The following is a 19955-nucleotide window of genomic DNA, read 5'->3' on the forward strand; positions in this document are numbered from 1 at the left end:
TGTAATTAAAAACTTGGCATTTTTATCATTCGGTATATATGATTAAAAACTTATTTTAAATTTTTCTATCCGATATTTGGGATTAAGAGTTCGGAAATTATTTTTATTTAAGATTTTCGAAATAAAGAAATTCATTTTAATGTTAATTCAATGATTTTTTATCCTAAAAACAGTTATAAAAAATATAAAAGTTAGAAGTTCGAAAATTAGTGTTTTTTTAAGATTTCCGAAATAAAAAAAATCAATGTTTATTCAGTTATTTTTTAAAACATTATTTGCAGTACTGTATTAAAAAATTATAAAAATGCTTTAATAAAAAAAATATATATATGTATGTATAAACAGTAATATGCGCATTTAAAAAATACCAGACAAAAAATTACTTCTCATTTGTTTTTTATTATTCAAACCGGTATATTTGATTAAAATTTTATTTTTAATTCTTCAAACTGATATTTGGGATATGAAGTTCGAAAATAAGTTTTTTTCGATTTCCGAAATAAAGAAAAAAAATTCTTTTAAATTAATGTTTAAAGCATTTGCAATCCTGTATTAAGAAATTAAAACAAAAAACTGTTTTAATAAATAAGAAAAATATATAAACAGTAATGTGCTTAAGCAAAAAATATCTAGTTTCGCTTTCAGATCCACTATGCCCATATTAATATGCTCATCTCAACACCGTTGCTTCTGTTTACTTACAATTCTTACGTGTTCACAAATATTTTCTCAATTTCTCACCATTTTGATTTAGCCTGTAGCATTGCTGAACACATTCAAATATTCGTTTCGATTTTTGCGCTAAGTTTCACGAATTGCGCTTCGGCTATAGTCTACATTTCGTCGCGTCCTTGTATTCTTGTAATAAATTTAAGTTTAAATGCACCATTAAATCTCATTAATTCCTTTCCACTATTCAGTTACATATTAGTTTTATTTATTTACTTATTTGCTTACTATGTACTGTGACGCACACATACATATATGCATGTATGCATGTATGTGTATGCTTACTATAGTATGTATGTATGCGTGGTTAGCCACTCGAATTAAGTATGCATTACTCATCTTTTGTTATTTTTGCATGTATTTCAATATATGTTTGTATGTATGTATGTATGTATTTAGGTCTAAGCATTATCCTTTCTATTACCCAGATTCGTAACAACAACATTAACTGGAATCTTAAAATCTACAACTACACGAACTATGAAACAACGACACAACACAGCGGCAGTGTGTATGTGTGTGTGTGCGTGTGAAAGCGCGACACCGCACCGCTACCCGCACGCAAGACTACGAGTAGCATACTTATTGCTTTCCGACGTCCCCCCCATACGACCAATTAGTCTTGAAGTCAAAAGTCTCACTTAAACTATTTCAAAGAAATTGTTTTTTTTTTTTTGTGTTTTCATTTTCTTTTGTTGTTTTTTTTTTTTTTTGTTTTGTTTTGTTCATATGTTTTTAGGTCGTTGCCTCTTACAGTTCCGTCACGGCATAGTTGGAGTCGTCGGTGATGGCGGGCGGCGGTGGTGGCGGCAAGTCGTCGTCATCATCCATATTATTCGCCGAACTGCCATTGTGTAGTGGCAATGTATTGGCGCCGCCGTTACTATTGTTGCTGCCGGCATTGTTGCCACCGTTGCTGCTGTTGTTGCTACTGCCATTGCTGCTGCCGTTGTTGCTGTTGTTTTGTTGGCAATTGCTGTTGTTACTTTTCGAGTTGATGTTGTTGTTATTGTTGTTATTATTCAAACCATGTCCAGGCTTGGGTGGTGAACCGATGCCACCGCCACCGCCACCAACACCACCACTCACACCGACATTACCCACATCCGTTGTGGCCTCGAGTGGTGGCGGTGGCAGGGGTAATGATGAATCGTCGTTCGCCTGTCGATTATCCACTGTTGTCGCTGCACCATTTTGCATTTGCTGTGGTTGTTGCTGTTGCTGTGCGGCCGCATGTTGTGGGTGGTCAGTGTGCGTACTGGCGTTCGGTGGCGGCGGCGAGGTGGGTGTGCCAATTCGTGGCGGTGGTATGGCTTTCATCTGTGGTGGCAGCTTCATGGGTGGCCGTTGCAGCGTCCTGTGACACAATAAATTACACAATGGTGTGTATTTTAATCATTAGTCATATTTTATGGATTGGCAGACAGAAACGGAGGGAATTAATTACATACTAGTTACATTTTAAAAAGTACTAAAAGTAGTAAAGAAAGCATTTTTTGCATCTTATTTAAAATTTTTTTATTAAATTGTGTGATCATTCTGAAATAAGCTAAATAAATGTTTTAGTAATCGAATGCTCACTGTTTGTTTATCCCTATAGAGCAGGAGCTAATGATTTACTAACATAATAAGTCCCTCAATTCCGTTGAAAAGATTCTCTTCAATTTATAGCAAATGAGTACTTTTGTAATAAAAGGTGAATTTAGGTGCATTAAAGCCCTTTTTTCGTTTCAAGGCGTAATTGAGGAAAAGACCATATTGTTTATGATGGCAACGTTTAAAAGATCGGTCAATAGCATCATCTCAATTATAAGAAATCCTACCAGACAAAATATTTTAAAAATTGAGCTAATCTTATGAAGTTCGAGTTTTAAGAATCTTAAAACACTCTAAGCTTTCATAAAGTCATCCGGTTCCTAGATAATTTCACAGGAACGAAATTGTGATCCGTTCTTACAAATTTACGACAGTATATGGAAAGAGCTACCAAACTTTGAAAAAGTCCTTTTCAAATCATATTTGAGCTGTATTATAGTTCCAATTTGAAAATTGAGTGGTATCGTTTATGATTTGTGCCCTCAATATCGAATCAGACATTATTCTCACATTACCAATTGATTATGCGAGTAATATTATTTTATGCCCTAGGTCAGAAGAGAATATACATTTTTAAATGTATTACTTGAATTTTGAGCATTTCTAGAATTTGCTAGATAATAAAAAGAAAGATTTTAATAAGAAAAAATGTTTTCGTCGTTTGCTCTGAAGCTACAATTCCCTTCACAAACATGTAAGATTTCTTATAAGAAGTTCGATCGGTCAATTTGTATGGTAGTCATATGCTATAGTGAACGATTTCGTCAGATATTGCGCCGTTGTCATGACGATATCTTCTCAGATGGAAAAGCTTTCCGTGCAAACTCTTGATTCGATATCAGCCGTTCCGACAAATTAATCGCTTTTGGTGAAAAAAACTGGGATATAAAATTTCAGATCGATATTTCAAAAACTAAAGGACTAGATCGCATATATTCATGGTTCGCATATATGGCATCGCTAAATCGACTCAGCTTGTTTAAAAATATGAAAAAGCTGCAAAAAGGTTGCAATAAAAAATTATTGTAACGGGATTTCAGTATGAGCGCCACAAAGTGTACTTCACAGGAATATGAATTTCGATATCCCAAGCCGTTTTTTTTTTATTTAAAAAAACTTTTATAGCGCTCTTACTGAAAAACCCGCGCTTAAAGTTGAGACAACTGACTCTGAATTTCGTTAGTAAATTTTAACAATTTCGACTCGTTGTTGGATCGTATGTCTTTCCAAGATGAAATATCGACCTTACTGCAGAGGAGTATCGAAAGTGTGGGGCAAATATGGCGTCGTTTGCTGTCCCTATCGGTCTACTTTTGTGGTGCCCTATTGAAAACCCCAAACCTTATATATTTCTATAAATATTATAAAATTTACTTTAATGGAACCGAAAGTGAAAGCGAAATTGAATATTCAAAAATATGTATATCCCAATATTTTCGTCAACTATAAGTACTGGGTCCAAATATTCGGTACCTAGAGACTTGAACAGCTTTTGTTGAATTTGGTCAATTTTTGACCATAATATCTTCCCGTTATATTAATATCTTCTTGATTTTTACACTCGAAAATAACAAATCAGATGGAATTTAAAATTGTGTTATATGAAAAGTAGGCGTGATTGTAGTCCGATTTCGCCCATTTTCACACTGTAATATGAAAATGAATTCGTTCGTGCGTGTCTCGATATAAGTGGCTGTCATACCATCTCCAGAGGAAAATATAATGCCTCTGGCGTATTAAGATATTGATATCTTGCGCTTTTAGTAGGTTTAAAAGTAACATTATATGGGGAGTGAATGGAATAATCATAGGATTTAATTTTCACACTGTCTATAGGAATTCTTAAAGTTTATTCGGTAGGTGAATTTGGTAGTGGTAGCTTAAGTGGTTAACTTACAACTTATTGAAGTTATCTCAATATTTACTCGAGTTACAGCTTGCACGGAGGGACGAACGGATAGACGGACAGACTTCAGCCATCGGGATTTCAACTCGTCTCGGCATCCTGATCATTTAAATATTTATATATATATACCTACATCTGTCTCGATTAATTTTAAGCGATAAACACAACCGTTAGATGAACAAAACTATTATACTCTGTAGCAACATGTTGCAAGAGTATACACATTCATTGTGTAGTAATGCAAACAACATACACTACAATGGACAGATATAAATTTTTATCAAATTCATCAACCACTTACTTTGAGTAGCTCTGTTGCTGTTGATAAATTGACTCAACCCTGGGTGGCTCTGCGTCCTTCGGTATCTCTGGCAATGGGCAATTCAAGATCGATGGTTTATACTTGGGATCGAATTTGCCACCTTGACGCAGTGTCGAACACTTGTAGATCTGTTTATCACGATCATAGATTGCCGTATCCATGCCCGATGTGGCAGGGATGTCACGATGATGCAAACCATCCTGTGGCGACTTCATTTGATTGTGTGATTGTTGCTGCTGTTGATTTGGTGGTGGTGGCTGCTGTTGCTGATGTGGCGGTACATGATGTGCGGGTATTTGTGGATGGCCTTGACCCTGTGAATTCTGACGACGCATCGTTGCCATATTCGAGACATAAATTGAGCCCTGGCTAACAGCCACCAGAGGCTGATAAATCGAATGCGGATTGCCATTCGGCTGCAGGGCGGCAATGTGTGCCGGTATCTGTTGATAGATTTGGCCTTGTTGAGCAGCTGTCATGTGATGTGCTGGATGAGCTGCTGTGGCATAGGTGCCATATTGTTGAGCTGCCTGTTGTTGCTGTTGATGATAGATGGCATGTTGGTGTTGTACGGCCGCAGCGACAGCGGCATGCGAATGTGGATGCGGATGGTGACAATAGATCGGTTGGCCGGCCAATTGTTGAGCTTGCTGCTGGGCGAGTTGTTGCTGTGCCGCTTGTTGTTGCTGCTGGAGTGCCGGTTGACTTCGTGCTGGATCGCTACAGGCTACTGGTGATTTTCAGTAAAAATCATTGGCTTCCAAAGTTTTGCATTGTTTGCTTAATGTAGCATATTTACCGTTATTGGGACCTGCAATTTGGGCGTAGATTATGTTAGTGAGGAATGAGAGGCGGATGGACGTGGAGGTGAGTGAGGAATATAACGTGAAAGCGTGATACTTTTTGATCAGTGAGAAAAATTGGAAATGGAACATATACTACTTTGAAGAATTCATAGAGATGGAGGTCGAGTGATGGCCGAATGAAAACGGTTTTGGCTTCACACACTTACCAGTCAAGTGGGTAGGGCTATGATTGTGCGACGGCAAACGACCCAGCGTATGCGTGCCCATAGCCCTCATGTTCTGCTGCATGTGCGCATGCGCCATCATCTCGTGCTGCTGTCGCTTAGACGGATGCTGCAAGGTGTGCGAGCCACTGATCACCGGCGGACTGAAGTGCCTGCAAAAGAAGTTCGAACAAACAAATTTAAACAAATCTCACATGAGGGACATGCTCACCCGTTGTGGTTGCGCGGCAATGTACGTGCCGCATTCATCATTTGTTGATGATTCTGTGGTGCCGGATGTGAAATATACGATGGCTCATCGACCTGTGCATAATCATTACGCTTACGTATATAGATCCAGGTGTGCGAGTCAACCCAAACCATAATTGTCAGGAGGATTGCGGCAATAAAGCTCGCAATCAACATCAATACCAGACCGAGCAGTCCACCTTCGCAGAGTCCTCTGGCAGCGGCCAAGAAGTTATGATGCACAGCCTTACAATCTACCAAAGCTGTGAGTTGGGTAAGCAAACGCTCACTACTATTTAAATCCGCATTGACTGCGCCCAATTTCGGTTGCAATCCGGACGACTTGAAGAGCACCAATGATATCTTCATAACCGTAGCCATGGCGCTGCGTGCATTGTTGAGCGAATTTTGTGACTCACGCAAACGTTGTGTGAATGGATTGGTGTGACCGGGTTCACATTGCGTATAATGAAGCAGAACATTAGTCGGAAGATCACGTGGCGAAGTGGAGACTAGGAAATCAGCCGGATTAATACAGAGATCACCCACTGCAACGGAGGATGAAAGGTAAAGGCCAGACATTAGCCAAGAACCGGTAACCGCAAGTAGGCCGCAAACGCTAAATAAGATGAGTGCACAACGTGAATGACGCGCCACGCCCACCAATAAGACGGCACAAAGTACTAATAGGAGCGCTAAAGTAGCAACAGTGCCCGGCCAGCGTATGAGCTCCCACTGATCGCCGCGCTGTAAAATATATTAAAATAACAAATTGATTCTGGTATTTTATGGAAATAAACAAGAAATGTGTGTTATAAGTCCAAACATACCGACAAAAATTGTGTCATAGAAATACCCAATAACGGTCGACGTATGTCGCCGGCCGCATTAGTGGCCAGCGTCACATTGCCCTGCACAATGTTCAGTGATACGAAGAGTATGGAGAGCGCAGTCTGATTGGCGACGGGTTGGTCAAAAATATCCGCCAACTCAACGAGCTGTGGCCGTATGCGATTCTTCAAAGTATTCTCTAGTATATGAGTCTGATTTCGTATGGTGGTAACCAAATTATCAACCTTGCGCCCGGCAGTCAGCACTTCTAGCAGTCCATTGTGGAGATCATCATTGCCATACAAGCCTGTGGAAGTTAAATGTAAATAATGTTAATGGGGGAATTGAAAACATTTTTATACGAAATACTGTGCATTCACGATATATTATATACGATAAAATTATGTACTTATATGTATATAGCTCTGACCCTGGTATTTTTTTTTACTGAAAACTAACAATTAATTTAAGGCTTCCAGACTCGCTACCTTCTAGGTAAGTGAGTGTATTATAACTTCTCCATTATTGGAACGAAAGAGATATCTCATTATTTCCACAGAACCCTTCTGAGCTTACTGATTTGCGGAATAAATTTTTTTCTTTTTTCTGCAAGATACTTTTTTCTACTCTTTACTGGCGTAGAAATCGCTTACGCGGTTATAGCCGAGTTAACAACCGCGCGAAGGAGAGTCCGTCTCCACCTGGTCTTTCCCAAGGTGTGTAGGTTTTCTCTTCCTCTGCTTCCTCCTGCGGGGACTGTGTCGAATACTTTCAGGGCAGGAGTGTTTTCGTCTATTCGGACGACATGACCTATCCAGCAATTCCGCTATCTTATATTTCTCATACAACTCAATGCTCCATCGAATGCGATATTCTCCGTGGCCAACGCGCGAAGGAACGTAAATCTTTCGCAGAACCTTTCTCTTGAAAACTCGTAACGTCGGCTCATCTGACGATGTCATCATCCATGCCTCTGTACCATATAGCAGGACGGGAATAATGAGTTACTTAGAAAGTTTAGTTGGTTACGTTGGATTATAACGCTGTTGTTGTTGACGTTAAAGCTGTTTCTAAGATGAACGAAATTATCTATGACTTCGAAGTTATGACTGTCAATGACTGTTAACAATCACGTGGGAGCCTAGTCGCGATTGCAACAACGACTGTTTGTTTGAAGACCGGAGATATTTCGTCTTGCCCTCATTCACAGCCAGACCCATTTGCTTCGCTACAATGCACCACCAAATCGAATTGTCAAGTAATACCAATGCATTGGATATTTCTCCTTTCAACGAATAAAGGAATAGATTATTAACCATATCTTCCGTGGCTCTAAATTCTTGATTCTATTTAAAGAAGTCCCTTACGATGACAGCGCCAAGGTAATTGCAAAGAATCCGACTTTATATTCAAATTCGACCAGAAAAAATTGTAAACTGCTACAGAAACCACAAAGCGAAGTTCGGCTTGAGATTATCCACCATTTTATTGACTAAAGTTGTTCAAAAGGTTTTAAAAGATTTGAAATCCGTGGCCAAAATATACTACTCACATATGGAAAAAACTAAAAATAAGGAGACCGATTAATATTCACTTATTTTCAGTACTGCAAAATATATTTAAAAAATCGGTTTCAAGAACTTTCCCCATATCTAACCTATAATTTAATACAAATACATACAACCCAATACTCGTGTAAAGCCCAATAAATCATCTCACTTATTTGCTGACTCTGTTTTATGAGTTCAACTAGAATCCAGTAAACATTCGGCCAACACCCTTAAAGTCTCCCAATAACAATATAATGCATACAAAATCCTGTATTCCTTGATGATTGACTATCGAATGGCGTGTAACACGCTTCACCGCCATATTAATCATCGATAAGGCCAAACTACGCCTCATATATTATTGCAAAATAAATAACTGTACTTTTATTTTATGTTTCAAAGGTGATTCAGTATTAAAGAAAGCCTTATAGTATGTTTGGCTGAATTGTAAGGGTTGGCTTTGTAGTATACTTGACTTTGTTTTCCTAAGTTAGGCAGTCAATACTTCAACTATTAAGCGATTAGTTCCATTCTACTAATACTCCAATAAATTTACATAAGCTCTATATATATTTTGTTTAAGTTGTTATTGCAATGTAGTCCTGTTGAAAGGAGTGCCACTGCCAATCATCAAAGTAATCCCTTAACAAAGTGGACACACCCAAGCCAAACATAATTGTAATTTTAACACACTATGCTTTATGTAATAAAACCAAAAAAAAAAAAAAAAAAAAAAAAAAAAAAAAAAAAATAAAAATAAAAAAAAAAAAAAAAAAAAAAAAAAAAAAAAAAAAAAAAAAAAAAAAAAAAACGTGTAACAAGTTTACTTTTACAAAGTGCACATTAATTAGTTTTATTAACAACTTTGCCATTTTTATGGAAATTTAATGAAATTATGACAAAAAAACTCGAGCTTTTGTGGAAAAGACAAACTTTTCAGCTTTTTATTATTTGTTGTCTTTTCCGTCATACAACCCACTTGTGACACCACCTTTGTTTTAATTATGTTGAGAGAGCAGAGATTCAAATTTCGAAAACACTTACCGAGTCCTATCGCCGCACAGCACATCACCGTTACAATGGAGAGAGCAACTTTCAAACTTGTAATGGAATGTGCTGGTCGTGGTTTTCTGTCACAACATCGTGTCATTAAGTAGAGCAGCAGTCCAAGTAGGGATATGATGAGGAGCGCGGCCGGCACGGAACCCAATATACCCAAACTCTGTAAATTATGGAAATTAGGTGTAGTTAGTGTGTAGTTAGTGTGTAGAAATATAATATTAGTTGTTTAAACTATACATCAAATAAATTGTTTCTAATTCTATAGGCAACTTTGTGATTAGATTTTTATGCTAATCTTATGCTAAATTTACCAACTAGTGATCTGTTTATGGTCCTTAATTCAAAGACGGCAAGAGTAATGTGCTTACTCATTTATTTAAGAGAGTATATCTATAAGATAGAAATCCTTATCTTGTTCCAAAAAATAAGCTGTCGAAAACGAGTTTTAGTCCACCAACCATATAACGTTCCAATTAAATCACCCCTGTTCCTTGCATTTGCCACGCACTAGCCAAAACTGTTAGTTAGATGGACCATTTTTGTCCATCGTTAGTTGAAAGGAAAACGCCACCCCGAGATTACCCAGAGGCCACGAACATAGATCACTGTTGACAGCTCTAAATTTGACAATGTGGGCATAGGTGTAGAATAACTCTTGGAAACAAGTGCTACTTTGGGATCGGTTGGCAATTGATAAGCAGATCCCATCCTCGACGAACAAAAAATACGCTCTATAAGTCTTTTATTTTACGGCGCAGAAACAAGAGCGATTGCGAACCGGGATGATAAAATACTTGGAGCATTCAAGGAAACTGTTCTCCGCAAGGTCTAATGAGCCGTCTGCATGAGCAATGATTACCAAAAAGGATAGAACCTCCAACTGTGTCAGCTCTATGTAGAAACGGATGTATCTTGTTAGATTCATAAATATCCAACGAATATACTGTTTAGGCGTCCGTGCCCGCATAAATGACGATGGTCCAACAAACTGCTCCTTCGCATTCAATGAAGGGACCAAGTGAATAGGAACCTGCCTGCTCTTGGGATGTACAACTAGCATGATCTCGCAAAGGAGATAGGCAACTGGCGAAGTTTTCTGTTCGGAGCACAGTCCAAACCACTATTACGGTGCCAAAGTAGGTGAAGTTGAAGGATAAGACTTTTTAATGGCAAATGTTCGTTGTGTGGGTTGCTTTTGCAGTGTGGCGATTCGGTTTTGGCGTAGAATGTTCATCACAACTTCTAAGTCGATTAAAGTTGATGATAGCAAAGGATGGAAATGAACTCCAATGAAAGCTAAAGATTTATTTTGGGTAGTGAGATGATAGGGTATATTGATTATGAGATAACAATTTCTTAAATTCCTGTAACGTTCATACAACTACTAAAGTTCTGAGTTATACTGAACTTTGCCAATAAAGAATATAAAATAAGCTGCTCAATTGTCTGCAAAATATGGTGGAACCATAAGCAGATCTACACACAACGAGATCCTCGTTCAAATACCTTGCCTAATGACTGTAATCCTCTTCAGAGAACATGGAGTTTATGATACGAGAATCCCTCCTATTCTAATTGCTATGGAATTATATCACATAAATAATCACATTAATACAGTTATCCGTACTCACCTCCAAATAAATCTCGTCATTTGGGCGAAATGTGCTGTTGATTTTGTGGAAAGTGATGTTGTAGTGCGGCAATGCATGCAGAAGCTTCGCGATGACCGGCACCCTATATTGGTCCGTATATTCATGATGATAATCACCCATTTTCACACAAAAGCCCCAATTAATTTAATGTCTCTTGTGCAACGTCTTCTCGTTACGTTACAGTTTCTTCTCACTCGCTTGCTACTTTCCCCTTTTGTGAGCTTCTTAAATCCGTTTACGAGCTTAAGTACATACTCATACACAAACACAAAACCAACAACACACTTTAACACACGGTGACTATCAGGTCCGAGCGGCGCATAGGTGAGAGGGCACACGCGCACGTGACGTTCGGTGGTGAAGTGCGGAGACGCAGAGTTCCGCAAGCAAATAAACCGAGGTGACAATGTTAGCGCCGCCGATGTTATCAGGCAAAGCGCAGAGGTGGTTCCTGTGCTGTATGCCGATGCCGATGCTGATGCTAATGTTGCGATTGTGTGGTAGATGGATGTGCTGTTGTTGTCGTTGTCGTTGTGTTATTTAATGGCTGAACCTTTTTCGCAAAAGGAAATGAAGCCACACACCGAAACACTTTACACTGGTTACATTGTTGGAGGGAAGAAAGCAGAAAAGGTAGAAAAAAATATGAAATTTAAAAAGCGAACTTCTTTTGTTTTGGTGAATTGGAGCACGCCTACACATATTTAAATTGAAACCACCCATACCCATAAACACACACACACGCACATGTGCTTGTGTTTGACAAAGTACCGGAAGTGTGTCAAGAGTGCAACAAAGTAAAAACAACAAGAAGAACAAACGCAAAGACAAATTCTAGTAAAAGATGTACGACAACAAGCACAAGACACCCACAGATCATGATCTCGAGTGATACTTGAAGTGTCGGCGTCGCTTGACTGCCATTCAGTCGTGTCCTCAACATGTCGCCCTGTTCACGACTCCTTCTTGTATCAGCATTAGATGTAAGACGCATATATTATATAACAGTGATGCGCAAGCAGTTGAAAGGGGTGCAATTACTTATTCCGGAAAAGTTTTGAAATTTTCTGTTTAAAATTTGAAGTGAACTTACGTTATACCCTACTTGCAACATATTTTTTTGATTGTAGCTGAACATTTCATATAGGTCCATATCTAATTAAGTAACAGAACTATATAGGAGCATCGATATAAAATAATTAACTCTTTAACTGTTGATTAGTGTAGTATTATGACCAACATCCTGTTGACCAAGGATACGAACCCGCATCTAAGCTATTCTATATCGTAATATTTCGAGAGAAACTTCTTCTAAAATTGAGATCAGCAAAGAGACAGCTTACGATAGATTAAGTTAGATTGGGTCAAGCGGTCGATCATTCATAATTTTCGCGCGACATGTTTATGTGAGAGGTGCAAGCCGAAAATGCAGCGTTCGCTAGAGCAGAGGTACGCGATTAAATTCTGTGTGAGACCTGGGACTTCGACAAAAAAGGAAAGAATGAGCAAATACAACGTTAAAATGAACATCTCTTTTGACATCATGAATTTGTTCCTCCTGGACAAACCGTCAACGCCAAGTTTGACGTGGAAGTCCTCAAGAAGCTCAAACGGGTCCGACAAGACATCGCAGTCGATTGGAAATTGCACCACGACAACGCTCCAGCTCACCCACCGCCTTTCTTGTGAACAGCTACCTAACCAAGGCCGGGATTGCAACCTGCGACTGCGGAAGCCCAGCAGATGTGCCGCCCGTACTTTTTTTTATTTCCCTGCCTGAAAAGGCTGATGAAAGGCAAGCATTTTAAGACAACAATGGGGATCCAATCAGCATGCACCTCCCCTCTCAAGGCTATTCAAGAGAATGTATTACTTTACGCCTTCAATGCGGTGGCAGCGCTGCATCGACGCAGGAGTAGCTTATTTTGAAAGTGTTGTAACTATTGGTTCAATACATTTTTTTAAATCGACTCAGTCGGAGATACAATCTTGAGAACTTGGGCTTCTCGAAACTGTGGTTTTGAAGTCGGTTGCCAAGATTTCTCGAGAACTACTCAAACGATCTTCATGAAATTTTATACAGGTCAGAATTCTTTTCTTTTTCGATTACAACTATTTGAAAAACAAAAATGTCGCGAAATTTTCACTGAAGTTTTTATATTCTTTATAAAAATATCTGCCAAAAATACAATTTTTAGTTTAGATGATCCTGTAAGGAGTTATCCTACCAACTTGTTTTCGATGGCCGAGTTTAAAGTATTTATTTACTATATTTTAAATTTTTTTTCCAAAATTTTTAGAATTTTTTTGTTTTTTTCTTCTTCTTTTTTTTGAAAAAACGCTGTTTTTTTACCCGAGGAAACCTATGTAGCCACTTAATATTTTTCTACAAAATTATGGTCCCAAAAATAGTCCTAGATATGCACCTGTCAAAGCAGCTTCTTCTATACTCCTTCATTAACGCCCGCACAGCTGTCTTTTGACATTCTATTCTATTTGTCTCTAAGTATTTGCCGGGCCGTTGGTTGGTTGGTGCACGTCCTGTCTCTTATACACATCTAGATGTGTATAAGAGACAGCTTCTATACTCCTTCATTAACGCCCGCACAGCTGTCTTTTGACATTCTATTCTATTTGTCTCTAAGTATTTGCCGGGCCGTTGGTTGGTTGGTGCACGTCTTGCTTCCTTACTTTTGGTGCATTTTAATGACACTCACTGAGGCACTCATTAACTTCGATTCTTCGCTGATGGAAACGTGATTTCATATATACATATTATATATACATATATACTCATTAGCACTTAATGCATTTCATTAAAGCGAATCGCATGAATGAAGGTGCTTTGACGCTGTTATATGTATGTACATATATATGTGTGTGCGTGGTTTCAATATTACACTCCATCATCTTAACTGCTTACTACATATTACTTGGACGTTTTCCAATTCATATTTCTAGCTCTTTGCTGCTTACTTTGCTATTTAAATAGCCCACTTTGCTGTATCTAACTGAGATTTATTGCATGCATTCTTTAATGGCTAAATTGGTATGGAAATGTGAATAGATTTAGCCACCCACCTAAACCTACACACGCACACACCTCCTTTTCTACTTTTTAAGCACACATACAGTTATTAATGCACACAGATCAAACGCAAAGAGCAACCCAAGTGAGGCAGCAGCAGCTCAACCTGAATCTGCAAGTTAAATAAATATGCCCTTCGGTTGAAAAGCTGCCGAGTTTATTTGCCTACATTGCGGGGTCACACACTTCACTTGTGTAACGGTATCCCAGTGAGCATAAATGGCAGCTGAAGGGGCTATGTTCACTTGTAAGACAAAAAGTGTTTTTTTTTTTCAAGATCTTTTTTGAAGAGATGTTTGTTCGTTAATCCTTAACTAATTATAAGGCATTTTGGATTCCCATGATCTTGTAACCGATCAGTTGGATGAATTATCTTATCCTGTAAGTTAGGTTGGTCCGTTAAATATATGAACCTTAGTCTCATATTTCCTTATTGACTTTGCTGGACTCATTTAAGGCTAAATATTAGTAATGAAGTAGGCCGCACTTAGCAAGAGATAAGATGAGTTAGAAAATAGTATCAAACGTCTTTTTAAGCGAATGAAAGAGAAAATTATTAAAGTTCTGCCGCGATTAGTTTGAATGTGAAAAAAACTTAAAAACAAATTTTCACTAATTAACCCCCATCGTTTCAAGGACCTCCATTACAATCCTATTTTTATCTTTCTAATAAACGAAGTAGCTGCTTATAAGACATCTGAAAGGCTAGCTGATATAGCTCTCTTATAAATCATACATGTTTTTTAGTATATGACTAGGTTAGGTAACGACTGATTCCAGGAGCAAAGATAACGCAGCATGTTAATTGAATAGCTGCAATGTGATAAAAAAAAACGCCTGGATTTGGATTATTAGATCCTTATAAATGGACGAAGCATTTTGAGCCTACTACAAACCTTTCAAGGCGGCAAATATCAAACTAAGCCACTTCGCCAGGTTTGAAGAAGATGTGACCATATTCAATTTGAAGAAAGTACCCAGATTATCCATGTCATCTTCTTCCATATAGTTTTGGAAAATAACGAAAAAATATCTAGTTTCACCGCAAGTGAGCCTAATGGACAATGGCCAGTAAGAGCACCCACCAATGCGATGAGATGAATCTTGATAAAAACAAGTTGTGCAGAGGACATCTTGCATTGGTCCTATTGGATCTCCCGGCCACACAAGATATTTTGGTTATAAACTAGTGCTTCCCAAGCCCACGGAACGTCCATAGATCCCGACTCCGATTATATGCCTTCGCAATTTGATAAAATTGGGGAAAGGGTGTATTATAAACTAGTGAGTATTATAAAATATTTTCACTTTCCACATACCTTTATTAAGAAGTGTTGACTTGAGAGTGTATTCATTGAATAATTTCGGATGATTAGATAAGAATTGTCGTTGCAAATAATAAGTAGAAATATATATAAATACGGATACTAAGTATTTCAACCCCAGCAAATACTAAAATCAACTAACGATTATTAAAAGATTAGATAATCAGTCCCTTTTTATAATCTCTATCATTGGGGTACCACTAGATAATCAACAAAAGAATAGCAAAAAATGTATAACGAAAAAATGTAATAAAAGAAAATTCTGTAATATTGGAGGCTATTTCTATTTTGGTATTTTCCTGAGGCATTTTTAAGTTTGAGTGAATCTGATTGTTACGTTAAAGTACGTCAAAGAGAAATTATATACAAGTATATCATGTATGTATGTATATCATAGTTAGGGGTTTCGAGTTAATTTAGTTAACAATTAACCAGTACTTTATAATGCACACCTGATAAATAATTTTTAAATAATTACTATATACTACTAGACTACTGCAATACTTTAATAAAAAGGGAACCATCATTAATTTCAATCAGGTTCTGGAGTTAATATAGATTGTAATTCAAAGTTTTCACCTTAAAAAAGGAAAGTAAGAAGTAGGTGTTGACTGTTTGCTCTATAAAGAATAACATTACCTGAAATCTTGAAGAGCTCAAACCCATCGCTGTGATTGATTCACCTAGATAATAAAGCTTGGAAAGCCCATTAGAATATTACTTAACTGGATTTGTCTATAAACTATATATATTTTATAGAAAAGCTAAATTTTTGTCGTTAATTACATTTTCTTTGGGTTCGATTTCTGCTCAAAAACGTCGACGCTATTAACAGCAGTCGGCCCTCGCAAATATTCATATATATCGTTTTTTGGATTGAACAAGTTTTTCAAAAATTTCATTATCAGTTCTGCATCGGTTTAAAACTTGTAGGCTCCAGAATTATCTGATTTATATTAGGGTACATACTATATACTCCCACTGAGTCATCATATGGTAACAGGAGACGAAAAGTGGATCAAATACGACAATAGTGTGCGAAATAGATCATGGCCCAAGCGTAGTGAAGCTCAACAAATCGTCGCAAAGCCAGTATTGACGCCTCGAAAAGTTATGCTGAGTGTTTGGTGGGATTGGAATGGAATCATCCACCCTGATCTGCTCCAGCCAGGTCAAACGGTTCTCTATATTTCTATATTTTATTATCAACAACTGTTGAGATTGAAGCAAACAATCGAAAAAACGGTCAGAACTCATCAACAGAAAGGGATTCGTCTTCCATCAGGACAACGCTAGAGCACACACGTCTTTGATGACTCGGCGAGCACTGTGAGAGCTTGGCTGGGAAGTTTTGATGCATCCACCATACAACCCTGACCTTACACCGTCGGACTAACATTTGTTGCGGTCAACGCAGAACTTTTTAATGGAGTAAAGTTGGCTTCAAGAGAGGCTTTTGAAAATTACTTGTCGCAGTTTTTCGCCGAGAAACCAGAAAAGTTTTACACTGATGGCATAATGTCTTTAGCGGAAAAAGAGCAAAACAAAGGTCGACCAATCTAATCTTACTAATACCATATAGCGTAACCCGAACGTATGTATTTATAGATCGTAGATGCCGTCTATTGGAAAAATATTGTTGAACTTTAAGAATTTTAGTCTTTTGAACTTGTCATAAATATTAAGATCCGTTTGGAAAATCTGTTTTCTTCTTTTTTTTTTAATTCGTCTAGAAATGTGCATTATGTTATTCTATTTCGAATTTATGTTATCCAGGGCTAACATCGTTGGTTCTCCGCTAAAGGGAAACTGTGCCCGAAATCTGAAATTAATCTTTACTTGCAACCTAATACTTACCTACTATGTATTCAAAACCACGGTTGATATTTATTCTTAAGCTCAGTAAAGACTTTGAAATGTTCCTTGTAGCAGAAGTATCAAAATATTTGCCATATTGAAGAAAAGGAACTTGAATTTCTGATTTTAAATTAAACCAACTTTACATTCCCTAAAGATTCCTTCCACATACATAGATCTAAGTATATCTAGGTACATAAACTTTGTCTAACGCCTGTCTGTGGGATTGTGTGTGTTTAGACTCGTTGCGAATACCTCCTCCAAATACTTATAATTGTATACATATATTAGGTGAGTGTGTGTATGCGTGTGTGTAAAAGGATAATTTCATTATAGTACTTAAAGCCGAATCAAATCACCAGCTGCTTTATTTGTATATGTGGGCACACACAATTTTCATCCCGGAATTGACAAATACCCGAAGCGAGCAAAACTTCAATGAAACGCTGAGCAAAAAGAGCGCCTAAATCAAGTCGCCGAGAGTGCACATGAATTAAAATCACTTACACACATATATACAAGGGCACAAAGTATATTTTTATCGCGCCCATTTGTTTGTTTACATTTACGCCAACGGTATTAGCCCGTCTTGGCAGTGCATTCTTGCGCAATAACCGGCGAATTCGCCGCACCAAGCAAGAGCGCCTAAACATTTGTCTGCGGTAGCACTGTCTGAGAGCAGGAAATGCAGATAACTTTTGCTCCGTGATAAACTAACTTTTATTTGTCGGTAATTGACGACGCTCTCACATTGAGGTTAGACGGCATGTTAAAGGCTACGCCTCCCGGTTAGTGAGTGCCAAAAAGTTATCTCGTATCCTGTATGCTATGCTCTCATTCAACGATTTTGAGGACGAATACGCGAACGAGCACGACGGCGCGACGACTACGGCTGGATATCCTGTCATACAGTGGCCATATCAGCGGGCTAGAGCCAGCCAGGCAAGTGCTCAGTGCTCTTATAAACTGTATTGATTAAAAAATCCACTTTTTTTGTTTGTTTGAAGTTCGACACAACAACAATAATAATAACAACAACGACGATAGCCGCAGTGACGTTAAAGTATTCGAATGCGCAGCGCGTATTGCTAGTGTTACTCCTGTTCCTATTTCAATGTGTCTTCCTATTGTGTCCTGCGCGAGGGTCGCCTTGACTCGCACGAATCGTAGCACACTCACAGTCATATATGCGCTTCTATAATTTTGTACATATATGTTTATGTATGCGCTTACGAATATCAATAAGGACGTGCTTGCGGCTGACAAGTACACGTACATATGAGTCTCGTAAAATGCAACTAACGGTGGCGGTGGCGGAGGCATCGAAGTCAGTCCGTTGTTTGGCAAATGCAGATATACTTACATATGCATGTATGTGTGTGTGTGCAGCGGGAGTGTAAGGGGGTTGACTGCTCGCTTACTCGCCTGCTTGCCTACAAGACGTCGGCTATGACTGAGGCACGGCTGAGACTGCGGCAGGCGCGTTGCCATTGTATTTGCGGGATAAATGTGACAAGTGGTGATTGTGTGGGGTAGCGCGGGTGTAAGGACAAACCTTTGCTGGTTGAGTAATTGCAAGCGCTTTCGGAGTGTGCGTACGTGTGTGTGTGTGTGTTGCTCGCATGGATGCTGCTTTAGGGTTAGCACTGTCTATAGACTTTACAAACACACACACATTAGAGGCAGCGTTAGATGTACATGTGTGTGTGTGTGTGTGTGTGTGTATGTCCGCGCATACATACATTTGTAAGTCAATTTGTGTGTAGCTGCAATGCACAAATATTAGAAAATCTTCTACAGACACAGGCAGACAGGGAGTGGACTTGTAGTTGTTGCGATTTAATTAAAAAATGCAATTAGAGTGCTTTTCTGGCAACATTGCAAACACTTAAATGTGAACTTTAAACTTGATTTTGCCGCTGCGGCAAGCTTTTTCTGCGTGTACTAAATAAATTTTGGTATAAAAATAATTTTTAAACAAAAAAATATATTTCTTAACACACTCAGCCAATATATGTGGCTGGTGTTTCAACCGTTATTATTATTTTGCACAATTTTTATTTAATTTGCATATTTGGTTACACTTTTCATTATATATATTTCTTTTTAATTTATAGACACACACTACATTTTATTTCATCTTCGATTATATTTAATGATAATTTTGTGCTTTGCATTCGCAAAACTTTTATGGATACATAATTTTCGCCCCACAAATGCACTCAGCGCGGCTACAGCAAGCAGAAAACTATGAACTATATTCGTATAAGCTTGTAGTGTAGCTGGAAAAGCATAAATTTACAGCCATTGCTGGCTTTTTTTTCCGAACACTTACTTTTCCTCCAAACACATACGATTTTATTTTTTCAATTTTTTCAATCACATATTCGCCATTTATGCATATTTAATTCATAATTATTTATTTTTCTTTCTTGTTAGTTAATGAAATGTAGTGAATTTTTCCAACAATCACTTTGCTTTGTATCCGACGGTCGATTTCAAACGGCTACCGTAACGCATGAACCACACATTCTGAGCATCGAACTAAGTATGAAATTTTTTTTCTTTTAACCCGGTCACACCCTCTATCGCTGGGCATACGAACGCTCAGCTTTGAGTATTCGTGGATTTTATGTACAAATTGTGGGATATTACGAGCATAAATATACGGAACAGGAATCAGGACTCAAAGCATGCTGTGCAAATGGGAATTCAGAGAGAGAGAGAGAGAGAGAGAGAAAAAGAGTGAGAGTAGCGAACGAGTACTATATTTAACAGT

General features: G+C 38.0%; 1 protein-coding gene across 2 annotated transcripts; it reads right to left on the bottom strand.

Annotated features, from left to right (window-relative positions):
- Positions 1 to 554: 554 nt before the first annotated feature.
- LOC108976198 (protein tweety) lies at positions 555 to 19544 on the bottom strand. 2 transcript variants are annotated; one of them, XM_018945145.1, is made up of 9 exons: positions 19512 to 19544; positions 10886 to 11504; positions 9237 to 9414; positions 6642 to 6949; positions 5795 to 6558; positions 5566 to 5735; positions 5353 to 5364; positions 4533 to 5280; positions 555 to 2086 (listed from the first exon to the last, which is right to left on the bottom strand). In XM_018945145.1, exons 2-9 carry the CDS (start codon positions 11024 to 11026, stop codon positions 1480 to 1482), a joined length of 2928 nt encoding a protein of 975 aa, XP_018800690.1. In that variant the 5' UTR covers positions 11027 to 11504; positions 19512 to 19544; the 3' UTR covers positions 555 to 1479. The 2 variants fall into 2 exon arrangements, with proteins under 2 accessions (XP_018800690.1, XP_018800682.1); XM_018945137.1 differs by having other exon boundaries at positions 1480 to 2086; positions 4533 to 5283.
- Between the last annotated feature and the right edge of the window lie 411 nt (positions 19545 to 19955).

The sequence above is a fragment of the Bactrocera latifrons genome, unplaced genomic scaffold, assembly GCF_001853355.1.
Source record: "Bactrocera latifrons isolate USDA-ARS-PBARC rearing strain unplaced genomic scaffold, ASM185335v1 scaffold_115, whole genome shotgun sequence".
NCBI classification, from domain to species: Eukaryota; Metazoa; Arthropoda; class Insecta; order Diptera; family Tephritidae; genus Bactrocera; species Bactrocera latifrons.

Excerpts from the sequence above, each read along its gene's own strand:
- LOC108976198 (XM_018945137.1), bottom strand. The coding sequence starts at position 11,026 with ATGGGTGATTATCATCATGAATATACGGACCAATATAGGGTGCCGGTC. Across the intron at positions 9,415-10,885 it reads ATGACGAGATTTATTTGGAG|AGTTTGGGTATATTGGGTTC; the intron begins GTGAGTACGGAT and ends CATAATTTACAG. Across the intron at positions 6,559-6,641 it reads CTATGACACAATTTTTGTCG|CGCGGCGATCAGTGGGAGCT; the intron begins GTATGTTTGGAC and ends TATATTTTACAG.